Here is a 14,211-nt window from a genome sequence, read left to right as displayed (position 1 = left end):
GGAGCTGGTAAGCAAGGCATCAGTTCAGTTAAGAAGCATCATGTGACCCCCCTACAATTCACATTAAATGTAGTCTCAGTACAGGCAGTCTCCGGGTTAAGAACAAGTTTTTATAGCTGTTCTTAAGTCAGATTTGTAACTCAGAACTTGAGTATTTTAAGGTTCTTGCTGCTTACCTCTGTTCCCAGCTGACAAAAGGGCCAAGTGTCTACCAGTGTTCCCTCTAAGGTAAAACATGCACAACCACACACTGTTTTTAATGTAGCCATGCATCATTCCTGAATCTGCTGCAGGAGAAGTGTAGGAGTCATTGCCACTGGAAATACTGCTCAGTAAATCAAATGAAGCAATGACTGCATTCTTAAGTATGTCGTACTGAAGTCGGGCGTCTGTAACTCGGGGACTGCCTGTATATGCAAATCTTTTTCTCACGAAGAGTCACTGCAGTATCCTGAAAGCCAAACAGGCTCTGGGGATACTGGAGGTTGAACAGCTCTGTCTTAACCCATCTTTGTCTTTCTTTCAACAAATTCTCTTTTAAGAATGTCCAACCTCTGCAAATTATTTGGGTGTGCATGATGTCACATTAATGTATACCTTTTGAAATCTAATTCTTTGCAAAACAGCAAGGTTCCCTTCATCAATAATGAAGCATACAATTTAAACCATATGAAGCCATTCACTTTTTACAATGGCATGTAAAAAATAGGCTACTGATTAAGTATGACTTTACATACAGTCTGCAAGATATGCTGAGAGGCACTGCTACTGTATACTTAACGTGACCATATGTCTTGTTTTGAACAGGACCGTCCTGTTTTTATGTAGCATGTCCCATTGTCCCCAAGCACAGCTTTGGGATGCCAAAATGTCCCGTTTTCAAAAAGAGCCTCCCGAAGCTGTGCTCAAAACATCAATCGCGGAGCCCGGGATTTCTCCCTACTTCCCCAATGCCAACGCAGCAACAGATCAGGTGCGTGCAGTGATTGCACAAGCCTCCCCCACGTCAATTCTGATGTCAGAGAGCAAGTGCCTGGCTGGCCCTGAACTTCCTCTCCGATGTCAGAATTGACGGGGGAGGGGGAGAAGGCTTGTGAAGTCATTGCACGCACCTGGCATGTTGCAGCGGTGGCTTGGAGAAATCAGCAGAAGCGGCTTGAGGAGGGGAGGCAGGGAGAAAGAAAGAAAAGGATGCACAGTCAGAAGGAAGTGCAACCAGAGACTCATGAAATTACCAGACAACAAAGGTAGGAAAAATAATTTTATTTTCAATTTAGTGATCAAAAATGTGTTTTATGAGAATTTATATCAGCTGTCTATATTTTGCACTAAATTTAACGTGATCATACATCCCATTTTGAACACGGGGGAGGGGGGTTCCTGTCCCATTTTGAGGAAAAAAATTAATGGTCACCTTATGTATACTCCAACAAGCCTTTGCACTAAAACAATGTCTCAATTCATTTTCTTTTTTTTATTGCTAGTCAGAAATACAAAGGGATGGTGAAAGTTGTAGTTTGGTAACTGGACTTTCCAGTTCAAATAGATAGTCAACCTAAAGCAAGATTCTCTTGCTTCAGGGGCAGAAGGCAACTTGAAGTCCTCACCTATTACCCTTTAATTAAAAAATAATTGTAGGCATGGTGCGAAGTAAAACAGATCTGCTGTTGCCTTGGATTGGCAAGATCAGCACCGTCTATACATTTATTTATTTAATTTACAACTTTGCCCCATGCTCAGTGACGGATCTGTTACAGCTCTAAACAGAGCACATTTTACAGTATCAGAATAGCACACCTTGCACAAGCCTAGGGTTTCTCATCGAGAAGGGTTACAAAATGCATGAGATAATTAAGAGTTGCATGAAACTGAGGCGTCTCCTTTTTCTAGTGAACTCCTGGGAATGTCTAGCCACCGGTAGCTCGGTTTAAGGACACGTAGTCAAAAATAACCATGGAATCTGCATGAACTAGACTCCGGTGATTGTATACAAACGCCTCTCCTACATCTTTAACTGAAAACCTGATTGGTTACAGTCACAAGATCCAATTTGGGAGCGACTACAACAACCCCCCCCCCCCCCCCCCCCCCCCAAATGAACACAGTCCAAGGGACAGCGACGTTGCCTCGCTTTGTAACTCCCCTCCCTCTTACGTCACACCATCCGCCTCTAGGCATGGGTTCGTTCCCGGAAAAAGTTTACGGACGCCTTTACGTCTGCTGTGAAAGAAAGAGGAGGCTTAACTCGTGGGTTAGCTGCGTGAAAGGCGGTTCTTCGTTGGAGGCGTAGACTTCGTTACCCTCTTATTAAAAAAAAAAAAAAAAAAAAAGGGGGCGGAGCAGAAAGAAGGGGGGCGGTTACAACTGAAGTAAAGCATCGGGGAAAACGAGCTGGGCAGTGGCAACAGGCCTTGGATGAACTCGTCTTCGTTTAGTCCTGGAGGAGACCGACGGCTCGCTGTGATCTGTCTAAGGCGGAAGTGAGAGACGGAGTGCGCGCGTGGCCTGCTCTCTTGGGTTCTGGGAGCACTCGTCGGGCGTCACTAACGGTCGGCGGGGGTGGGGGAGGCTGGGCGCGCGCCCCCCCCCCCTCTCCCTGCTTCAGCCCGTGTTCCGCGGTAGGCTTGCTATGTGCGAGCCCCTGGATGTCTTCCGGCTGACTGGGAGATGAGCGCTTCCTGTCGGACCTTTCCGCTGCACGGGCGAGAGGCGCCATGAATCTCCATCAGGTGCTGACGGGAGCCGTCAACCCGGGGGACAACTGCTTCTCTTTGGGGAGCATCGGCGAGCGACCCTTCACGGTGAGCCTTGCGCGTGTTTCTTTTTATTGAATGCATTTAGTAGCTTTCTAGTCTCGCACACCAACGGAGAGGGAGAGATGGAATATTTATCCCCCCCCCTTCACCTAACTATAATGCTGGGTGAGGGTGTCAGCATGTGTTTTAATCTATGCCTGCTTGGAGGATAAAAATGGGGGCTGCTAAGCTTGGGACTAAGGTTTTATTAAGTAGCAATTCTACGAGGAGGGATGATGTACTACTATTTGTATAAGGTATAATAAGCTGCATGGCTTTTAAAAACTGTTTGAATCTAGAAGTCGTACAGTTAAAATCCGAAAACAAAAGTCTGATGATTACTTCTCGTTCATAAATAGCTTGTGCTGGTTTGCGAGCTGGCTAAGGACTGGCTGGGGCAGGGTTTTATCCGACATATTCCTGTTTGATTACTGTGCTTGTGGCAGGGAAGAGAAGGGCCAGAACTTTTGGAAACTGGAAGTCATTGTGTGGTGTTTTGTAAATCCATTGGTCGTTGCTAATGTTCTATATATATAGAAAGCTGATTGAGGATAAGAGTTGTCGTGTAAACCTTGAGCTGGGGCTGTGGAGATTGATCATCAACACAAGTGCAGGTGCACTGGCTGAAGGGGGCAATCGGCAAGCAAACTTTTAAAAGACATTGGTACTGTTTTTGTGAAGAGTTTAGTTTTGGGATACAAACACACATTTGGCTCATCTGCATTGAATAGCTAAATTTCACAATTTTTTTTTCATATTTCCGTGGTGGGAAGTTGCACTGTCAGTTATGCCAACTTGCTAAAAATATAAAAAGCCCAATTTCTATGTAATGGACTGGATCAGTGCCCTACTCAGCCCTTACTGGGATCATAAATAATTAAAAAAGGGTCCCCTGAGCCTTATAGTGGACCATAAGTCCTTTAATCCTCTGAGACCAAAACATGGTTAAAAAAAGTCAGTGATAGAGATCACCCGAACACACTGAGTGCACTTTTTGAAACCAGAGACCGGCCGGGACATAGGCCCAAGCGATGCCACAGCCGCTTGAGGCTCACCGGCCAAGTCAGACCCGGAGCCCCGGGTCAACGACAGAAGTCTGCTAAGCCCACTCTTCTATATCTAGGAGAAAGGGTTGAGAAACACTGTGACAATGTTAATCTTACTAAGAAGGGTCTTGAACTACTACTGCTGGGGCAGAAGTTAGTGGGAATTGCTCTTGATCCAATTTTCCCTTGGGTTTCTTGGGGGGTGGGGGTGGGGGGGATAGCCTTAGCCTTAGCCTTAGTCTTAAGACTTGGGATTTAAGGGACAAGCCCTTGAAAGGCAATGCTTTGGTGAGTGATTTTATAGAAATAGAAAATGATGACAAAGACCTTAAGGCCTCGCTAATTTGCCCATTCTTACCAGTACTAAGATCTACAGTCTTATTCTCTGTATTTGTCCCATGCTTTCTTGAATTCTGTAAAGATATATTTCATAGATTACTCCCAAGGTGGATCTAGTCGGAAAGACTTGATTGAAATTCTTGTTTTCTACAGAGACTCATTCTTGCTGGTATAATCATATTTACAACCAGATGAAGATTTAAGCATGAAAATTTTAATAAACATGAAACATTTCATATTTTGAAAAATAACTTTTCTGATTAGTTTTACATTTATATAAAAAACTTACTGATTTGGTTATACTATTAAAAATACATAGATAATTATGAAATTTTTGCTAGATGAACTCTTTGCAGTTAAATAGGTTGATCATTCATATTTGAACAATTTTTCTGTTCTACTTTATTGAAAGGAGAAAAATCATTACCTTAACAATTTCAATAAGTTTTTATTATTTTTTTTTTTTATTTAACTAAAACAAAAACATTACAGCATTTGTATTGTATTTTCTTTAACATCCATGTTAACAAAATATCAGCCAGGTCCACACATGAAAAAAACAAATACCTTCTTCTGTAGCTCACTCATCTTCATCTTGTTTGCTCATAATCTGGAAAAGTAAAATGAGCTTTCCTGCTTTTATCGGGTGAAATGAATGAGTCCAAAGGAAGAGAAATACTGTATTCTTTTTGTGCCAGCAGAAAAAGCTACTTCTGTTAAAAGTGAAATCATGACTTGAAGTCTCTAAATCCATGTGCTTAATAAGTGACCTCTCACCTGTTCAGTGGTATGACTATTTAAAACATCATTGGCAACAAATATTTCTTGAATGGTTTCTCCTCCAGCTCTTAAGTCAGAGCTAACTCCTCTTCAGCATTTAAGGTTTGACCCTGGTACTGGATATTGCCAATATTTGCAAGAAAACGAGCTGGAGACATGCTTTTCCCATTTGTTTTTTTGTAATACTTGTAATTTAATTGTCATTGTTCAATTCTGTTTTTAAGTGTTTATTCAGGCCCTGATTCTATGAAGTCTGCCTAAAGTTAGGTGCTGATATCAGTGCCTAACTTAATAGATCGATAGGCTTAATTGGTGCCAATATTGGCACATAACACTTCACAATTGACTTTAATTGGACTTAATTCAAAGCTAGGCACCTAACTCAAAAAACTCGATTCAATAAAAAGAAGGTGGCTAGCTCAAAGCGCCTACACTAAAAGTGGGCATGGTTGGGGCAGATCACGGTGTGTTTTCAAGCTAGGCGCCTTTTTGTGAATTTAGTGCTATTAGGCACCGATATAGGTGCCGAACTTTAGGTGAAGAAAATACAGGCATAAAAATTGTGATACCTAAATGTTAGGATGCTGAGAGCTGCCTAAGCACACTTAGGCAACGTTTAGAGTGATTTTATAATGGGCTCTTAAGTTTTATAGCATCGGTGCTGATATTGGCACCTAGCTTTAGGCGGACTTTATAGAACTAGGGCCTCAGTTCCTGCCAAATTTCAACAACATCAGCAATAAAACGGCTATTTTGCCATATTTTGTTTAAAGCTTCAGAAATGGGTTTCAGAATTCTCAGTATATGAGTTCTTAATCATTTCTCTTAAGCCTAAAGTTGAGGATTTTGTCCATAACAGTGCCATCTATTTTCTTTTGATTTTGTTCACAAACTTGTCATCAAAATAGGCTAATTCTTAATAAGCTGCTCAAAACAGTCCACTACAGAATTCCATCTAAGCATTAGCTTGGTTCAACCCTTTTTTTTTTCAGAGCTGCTGCAGCAAAATAATTGTTATGGAAGTATTTAGCCAATTTTTTTTTTTTTAAAAAATTTTAAACATTAGTCTTTATTTCTGGAACACTGAAGTCTTTGGCTAGCAGGTGCACTAAATGAGCATTGTAACCGTATGTTATTAGTTTGATATTCTCTTCATGCTCTTCTAAATTTCTTCTCATCTTTGATAAGTTTGCAGCATTGTCTGTGACTAAATTGCGTACTAGATGTGAACAAAAATTCAAATTATAGCTTTTGCTGATTCTTCCTGTAAGTATTCTGCTGTATGTGCATTTCCTGAAGGATCAATGGTTTCTGCAAGACAGAAGTTCCCTTCTTCTATTATACAAACGCATACAACTGGATCAATGTGGACATTACCCATCAAGGTTTGAGTTAATAATTTTACCCTCTAGACCTGTTGCACATGGCTCTATTTCTCTGTCATGTATTTATCCAGCAGTTTCCCTGCAACATCTTCTCTGCTGGGTGGACTGTATCCTGGTCTCAGCGACTGAATCATATTAATAAAGTGTGGGTTTTCAATCAGATGGAAGAAGAGTTTGTCACATAAAGAAACAAAGCAATTTAAAAAAATCAATTACCTCTTTTTCTAATTAGTTGTTGTTTATCACAAATGTATGGTGCTTTCTGGATTGGTGGATATTCTTTTTATCCCAGGACAAGCAGGCAGCATATTCTCCACATGTGGGTGATGTCATTTACGGAGCCCCGATCAGACACTCTCGTAAGCAAACTTGCTTGAAGATCTTCAAGCTTGTGAGAGTACCTCAAATGCGCAGGTGCCTTCCCGCTTGAGCTAGGGGGCGCGTCTCCTCCTTGTGGCCTCAGTTCTTCGTTTTCCGTGGAGCCTGAAGCCCAGTTCCTCTGCTCTGTGAGATCGGAGTGCCTCTTGCACCGCGGCTTACTTCGTTTTTTTTAATTTTTGAGTGAGTCACTGTGCGGCGCATTTAAAAAAAAAAAAAAGAATTTTAATCTTAACAGTTTTTCTTCTGACTTCTGTCGTTGACTCAGGGCTCCGGGTCTGACTTGGCCGGTGAGCCTCAAGCGGCTGTGGCATCGCTTAGGCCTATGTCCTGGCCGGTCTCTGGTTTCAAAAAGTGCACTCAGTGTGTTTGGGTGATCTCTATCACTGACCCCCACCATTGGCGCTTTGAGTGCCTTGGGGCCGACCATCGTTTGGGCTCCTGCCCGCGTTGTTCTACTCTTCAACCGCAGGCGCTTCAGAGAAGAAGGGCCAGGATCCTCAAACTGTTTGGCATGGATCTGGCGGCGGGACCGACCTCGGCCCCGTTGGGGTCTCGAAGGCCTCGACTTCGTTGAAGTCGCCCTCGTCTGTCAAGTCTTCATTTGCCTCGACGAAACCTGTGGCTCCGAGTAAGTCTCCTCTTTCTCCCTGGTTCCGCAGGGTCTCAGGGGGTGCGATGGCCCATGCCCCGTCCAGACCTCCTCCAAAGCGTGCCTCCACTCAACAGGAATACTCTTCATCGAGGTCGCCCTCGTTGGAGCGCACTGCTGCACCTCCTCGACCTGATCCGATGGTCTCGGTGCCGATGTTCAAGGACATGCTGAAGGTCATTCTGCAGATGCAGATCTCCTCGGTCCTGAGGCAACTTGCCCTGACTTCGACCTTGACCCCGGCTGGCCAGCCTGAGCGCCCGCTTGACACCCCTCATGATGGCTTTCCTCTAGTGGGTCGTCCCCTGCTACTTCGAGGCCTGGTTCCCCGCCCCGTGTGCCTTGATCGAAGCATACCTCGAAGTCCTCTCCTTCGAGGCTTCTAACTACGAAGAGGTCAAGGGACTCGCCTCCTCGGGGCAGATTTCCTGCCCCACATTCCTCGAGGCGCTTCAGGGAGCTGGTGCGGTCTCGACACACTTCTCTTTCCTGTCAGCGGTCCTCCCTGTCAGTCTCCCTGGGTCGGGGTGGTTCGGGGTCGAGGACCCCTCCCTCAAGTCCCTCAGGGAAATTGGTTTCCCCTCCGGTTCCTCATACCCCTGGCTCTTCCCCTAGTGGGGGATGCCATGGGAGCTTTTCTGCCTCTCCGGGCCCTCGGAGCCGAATATCTTCTCTGTCCATCTCCCAGGATTCGGACATGCCTGCTCTTTATTCCAGGGAAGCTTCCCCGTCCTTTTTGGCGGCTCGACATTCCGGATCCTCCTCGCCTCACGAGACCCCTTCTTCGTCTCGGACCTCCTCTTTTGCTAAATTTGTCTCGGATATGGGTAGGGCTCTTCAGCTGGATCTCCTCATCTTTGAGGCTTCCTCTGAATCAGGTTCTCAAACAGACCTTCCTCCGTAATCTGGAAGCGCCTTATACCATTCCGGCCATCCCTTCCAAGATGGAGTCTCGATACCGTACGGTACCATGTAAGAGTTTCGAGAAGTCGCAGCTCTCCCACCAGTCCCTGGTGGTCGAGTTCTCGCTCAAGAAGTCCAACCCTTCCAGGGTCTATGCTGCCGACCCCTGGCAGAGAGGGCTGGATGATGGACAAGTTCGGTTGCCGTCTTTATCAAAACTCGATGATGGCGAACCGTATCCTTAACTACAATTTTACATTTACTTCTTACCTCAAGCACTGCCTGAAGGTTCTGCAGTCTTTCTTTCCTGACGTCCCCTCCCGCCGTCAGCAGATGTTCAGTCATCTTTTGGAGACGTTGTCCAGTATCCATCTCTACATGCTGCAGGCCGCATAAGACGCCTTCGTGCTGTCGTCCCGGGTCACGGCCTTTGCGGTGGCGATGCGTCGCTTGGCTTGGCTGCGTCTGGTGGACATGGACCCCAATTTGCAGGATCGCTTGGCGAATCTCCCCTGTGTGGGGAATGAGCTCTTCGATGACTCGATCGAAGCGTCCACGAAACGTCTCTCGGAACACGAGAGATCCTTCGCCTCTCTGGTTCACCCTAAGGCGAATGCCCATCCTGCTCGGAGGTATAAGCTTCCTCCTCGGCACTATCCGCAGAAGTCCACTCCTCCTCTATCTCAGCTGCCGCCTCAGCAGCATGTCTGGCCAAGTCTCAGCCGCCTGTGGCTGTCTTTTTGACAATTACGAGCCGGACACTCTGGTGTCCTGCGCCTAGGAGCCTTCCCCCCCTTCCCATTGGGGGTTGGCTTCAACTTTTTTACCATCAGTGGGAGGTGCTGACGGCTGACGCTTGGGTCCTCTCCATAATTTGAGAGGGGTACTTTCTTCGCTTTCAGCATGCGCCTCCAGCCCAGTCATTCCGGGAGTTTCCTTTAGGAGACCCAGGCTCTTCTTCGCCTTCGGGCGGTCGAGGAGGTTCCGGAGCATCAACGGGACTCGGGGTTTTACTACCGTTTTTTTCTGGTCCCCAAGAAAACCGGAGACTTGCGTCCCATTCTCGACCTTCGAGCTCTCAACAAATGCCTGGTCAAGGAGAAGTTTTGCATGCTCACTCTTCCGACATTGTATCCCCTCATGGACTAGGGGGATTGGTTTGCTCCCTGAATCTGAAAGAGGCCTATACACACATTCCGATTCATCCAGCCTCTCGCCAATTCTTGAGATTTCGAGTGGGGAATCTCCATCTGCAGTACCGTGTTCTCCCCTTCGGCCTTACGTCTTCCCCAAGGGTGTTCACGAAGTGTCTGATGGTGGTTGCCGTGGCCCTACAGACGCAGGTGCTCCAGGTTTTCCCGTACCTGGACGACTGGCTGATAAGGTGTCGTCTCGTTCGGAGGTTATCTTAGCGACCCAACGGACTATTCTATTAATGAAAAGTCTGGGCTTAGAGATAAACTTTTCGAAGGCCCAGTTGTGTCTGACCCAATCTCTCCAGTTCATCGGAGTGATGTTGGATACGCTGCATCTACATTCGTTCCTGCCTCTTCTTCGTCAGGATTCCATCATCCATCCACCTTTGTCGGCAGGTCTCCCTCCTTTCAACCATCTCGGCCAAAGGCATGGTGATACTGCTGGGGCACATGGCCTCCACCGTGCATGTGACGCCTCTTGGCAAACTTCACGTTCCGCAGTGGACCCTGGCCTCACAATGGTGTCAGGATCGCGATCTGGTCTCCGCCAGGATCCCAGCGACTTCTTCCTTGAAGCGATCACTCCGCTGGTGGATGCGCTATTCCAATCTTTCCAGAGGTTTTTTGTTTCATGCTCCTCCGCCTACACGTGGGGAGCTTACCTTGACGGCTTCCGGATGCAGGGGCCTTGGTCCAGCGGGGAGAGGCGCTGTCACATCAACCTATTGGAGCTTCGAGCCATTTTCAACACTCTCAAAGCCTTTCTTCTGCTTCACGGCTGCATGGTCCTTGTTCGGACGGACAACCAGGTGGCCATGTATTATGTCAACAAACAGGGGGGTACAGGGTCTCTGTCTCTTTGCCAGGAAGCTCTCAAGATTTGGGAATGGGCGATCCACCACAACATCTTTCTCAGAGCAGTATACATTCAGGGCGAGCAGAACTGCCTGGCCGACGGGCTGGACTGCCTGGACTGGGCGGGCCTGTTTCTTCTATGCGTTCCCGCCCTTTCCTTTGATTCTGAAGACTCTAGTCACACTCCAGTCTGTGCATGCCACCATGATTCTCTTAGCTCCTCGGTGGCCCAGGCAGCCCTGGTTCTCCCTGCTTCTTCAACTCAGTGCCAGGGAGCCTCTCCTTCTTCCGGTTTGTCTGTCTCTTCTTTCTCAGTCGGGGTTCTTTTCTGCATCCCAACCTGCAGTCCCTGCATTTGATGGCTTGGTTTCTCAGCACCTGACTGCTTCTGTCCAGTTCTCTCAATCTGTTCAGGATGTTCTCGAGGTGTCTAGGAAGCGGTCCACTTGACCGTGTTATTCTCAGAAGTGGACCAGGTGTTTGTCGCTGAGCCTGGAGCCATGGTCTGCCTCCTTGCCTTCTGTGCTTGATTATCTGTTGCACTTGTCCTGGTTTGGTCTCAAATCCACTTCTATTCGAGTCCACCTGAGTGCCATTGCGGCTTTTCATCGGCTGCTTGAGGGGAAACCACTTTCGGTTCATCCGGTGGTTTCCCGGTTTATGAAGGGCCTTTTCAACGTTCATCCTCCCCATAAACCTCCTCCCGTGGTTTGGGATCTCAATGTGGTCCTTGCTCAGTTGATGAAGCCTCCTTTTGAACCTATCGATCGGGCTCATCTGAAGTATCTCATTTGGAAAGTGGTCTTTTTTGTTGCGCTCGCGTCTGCCTGCAGGGTCAGTGAGCTGCAGGCTTTGGTTGCAGGTCTGCCTTTCACCATCTTTCATCATGATAAGGTGGTTCTCCGCACCCATCCTAAGTTCTTGCCTAAGATGGTTTCGGATTTTCATCTCAACCAATCCATTGTTCTTCCTGTGTTTTTTCCTAAGCCCCATTCTCATCCTGGAGAGGTGACTCATCACACTTTTGACTGTAAGAGGGCGTTGGCTTTTTATTTGCAACGCACTCAGATTCATAGGACTGCTACTCAGCTCTTCATATCTTTCGATCCGAATCGGTTGGGGTGTCCTGTATCCAAGCGCACCTTGTCCAACTGGTTGGCTGCTTGTATTTCCTTCTGCTACACTGAGGCTGGTCTCCCACTGCAGGGTTGAGTCACGGGGCATAAAGTCAGAGCGATGGCGGCGTTTGTTGCTTTCCTCAGGTCCACGCCTGTTGAGGAGATCTGCACGGCTGCCACATGGTCTTCGGTTCATACCTTCACCTCGCACTACTGTCTGGATACTTTCTCCAGGCAAGACAGCCAGTTTGGCCGGTCTGTGTTGCGTAATCTGTTCTCCTAACTTGCCAACTTTCCCTCCTCCTCCCTTGGAGGTCACCCACATGTGGAGAATATGCTGCCTGCTTGTCCTGGGATAAAGCACAGTTACTTACCGTAACGGGTGTTATCCAAGGACAGCAGGCAGATATTCTCACAACCCACCCACCTCCCCGAGGTTGGCTTCTTTGCTTGCTATTAGAACTGAGGCCACGAGGAGGAGACGCACCCCCCTAGCTCGAGCGGGAAGGCACCCGTGCATGCACGGTACTCACAAGCTTGAAGATCTTCAAGCAAGTTTGCTTGCGAGAGTGTCTGATCGGGGCTCCGTAGATGATGTCACCCACTTGTGGAGAATATCTGCCTGCTGTCCCTGGATAATACCTGTTACGGTAAGTAACTGTGCTTTTTGGTGATGTACTGTGGATATGTGATGTAGATTGATGTTTCTCAACTCGGTCCTGGAGTGTACCCCCTTGCCAGTCAGGTTTTCAGGACATCCACAATGAATATGCATAAACTTGATTTGCATACACTGCCTTGATTATATGCAAATTTCTTTCGTGCATATTCATTGTGGATGTCCTGAAAACCTGACTGGCAAGGGGGTACTCCAGGACTGAGTTGAGAAACATTGATGTATTTAATGTGGCTGAAACACTATTCTGGACAGATAACTGAAAATGCATGGTAATCCTGAAGGTGAATAGTTTCTAGAATCCTTTAGGTTGATGATAGATTCCCCTTTAAAAAAAGAAAAAAGTCAGTGCTGTTACAGTGGTACCTCAGTTTGCGAGTGTTTTTTGCAAGACGAGCAAAACATTTGCGAAATCGGTGCCTCGGAAACCGAGCATGGCTTGATTTTATGAGTGCCCCCCTGACACGATTGGGCACCCCGCCTGCCGCTTCTTACCCTCATCTGGGCACCAGCATGTGGTGTGCTTGGTGCCGGTGCCCGAAGATCGGCCTCCTCTTCTGCTGGGCCTTGAGCATCTGAGCATGCTCAAGGCCTGCGAGTTGGATACTGAAGTTGTGTATTAAAAATCGGATGAAGAGCTTGGAAATGACTTCAAATTTTTCCGGATGTTTCCAGGGAAATACAGAAACGGCGACATCAGTTTCTTCTATTAAAACCCGGGGTGCTACAAATCGGAGGAGTTTTTTTCCTCAGCTATCCATGCAAATGCATAGTTATTAGGTTTCAATCTTTGAAATATGTTTTCTTCGACCCAAGTCAACTAAGTTTTTATCTCAAATGCTAGTGGAAAATGAAGGAACAACAATAACTGTTACCCATGAATAATTTTTTGGATTCCAGCCTAGCAGCAGACTTTAATTTTCCTTATAAATTTAATTTCTGTAAAACATTACTCAAATATACTTTTGGATTAGAGTGATTAACGAATATAATTAATTTTTTAGTTTTTCTTTTTCTATATTGTGATTTAATTTGCAGCTCCTATAATGATTGTGTTAACCTCTCTTTCTGCACAAGATTTATGCTTGGAAATATTTGAAAATTGAATAAATAAAAATTTTTTAAAATGTTAACAAACTGAGTCTCTTTTATGGCCTGCATCCTTTTTAGGTTTTCTCCAAGGAGAGAATAGCGTATATACTTGAATATAAACCAAGAATATTTTCCCCCCTCTTTAGGGGAAAATGTTAACTTGAATATAAACCATGGGAGAAGCAGCATAGGCCTTCCATCAGGCCTACCTTATTTGCTGGTGGTCCAGTGGGGTGAGTTGGGGAAGGAGTGATACTCATATGCTCCTTCCTGCCTTTGCAGTCTCACTGAAAAAATGGCTGCTGTGAGTTTCTATAATCTCCTAAATACAGTATTGCCTCTTACACACTTAGTGCCATACCAACACTGAGCCTAGGTTTAAATTTGTTAATCGCATTAGTTCTGGGGCTGTGGTATTCTGAGCAAAATTAGCAATAATCCGGTTGACCATCTTCTTATTCTATCATCTAAGGGCCTGTTGTTTAATTAGAGATACAGTACTTCTCTATGATCTCTCTCTCTCTTTTTTTTTTTCCCCTTTGAATGCTAAAAGAGGGGATCAGGAAAATTGAGACTTTTTAAACTCTTCAATTTTCTCTATAACCAAACAATAAATAGTCTCTCCAGAAGATGCACAGTTTGGCAGGATACAGCATAGCCATGTGTATCCCATGCTGGTAGAAGTGTTGCTTAACTTCTTTAAATAACATCAAGGAAATGAAAGGGGTTATAGCTGAACTGCTTCAACTAATAGCCAATCTTGTCAGTCAAATCAGGAAGGATTCCAGGAGACTGGAAAATGGCGAATGTTACGCCAATCTTCAAGAAAGGTTTGAGGGGAGATCCGGAAACTACAGGCTGTTGAGTCTGACCTCGGTACTGGGAAAGAAGGTAGAGGCGCTGATAAAGGACCACATCTCTGCCCACGTCTGTGTCTGTCTGCCTGTCTTTCGCTCTCTCTCTCTTTGCCCACGTCTGTGTCTGTCTGTCTGTCTT

General features: G+C 46.0%; 1 protein-coding gene across 2 annotated transcripts in view; it reads left to right on the top strand.

The window, feature by feature from the left end:
• Nucleotides 1–2,116: 2,116 nt before the first annotated feature.
• The window catches only part of DMXL1 (Dmx like 1), a 367,266-nt gene continuing 355,171 nt past the window's right edge, over nt 2,117–14,211 (top strand). For both annotated transcript variants that reach the window (XM_033929039.1, XM_033929038.1), the window contains exon 1: nt 2,117–2,801. In XM_033929039.1, coding sequence (XP_033784930.1) covers nt 2,715–2,801 — 87 coding nt within the window. In that variant the 5' untranslated portion in view covers nt 2,117–2,714. The remainder of the gene's footprint in view (nt 2,802–14,211) is intronic.

This window comes from Geotrypetes seraphini, chromosome 1 (genome assembly GCF_902459505.1).
Source record: "Geotrypetes seraphini chromosome 1, aGeoSer1.1, whole genome shotgun sequence".
NCBI lineage: Eukaryota > Metazoa > Chordata > Amphibia > Gymnophiona > Dermophiidae > Geotrypetes > Geotrypetes seraphini.
This window is presented reverse-complemented; position numbering and strand designations above follow the sequence as displayed.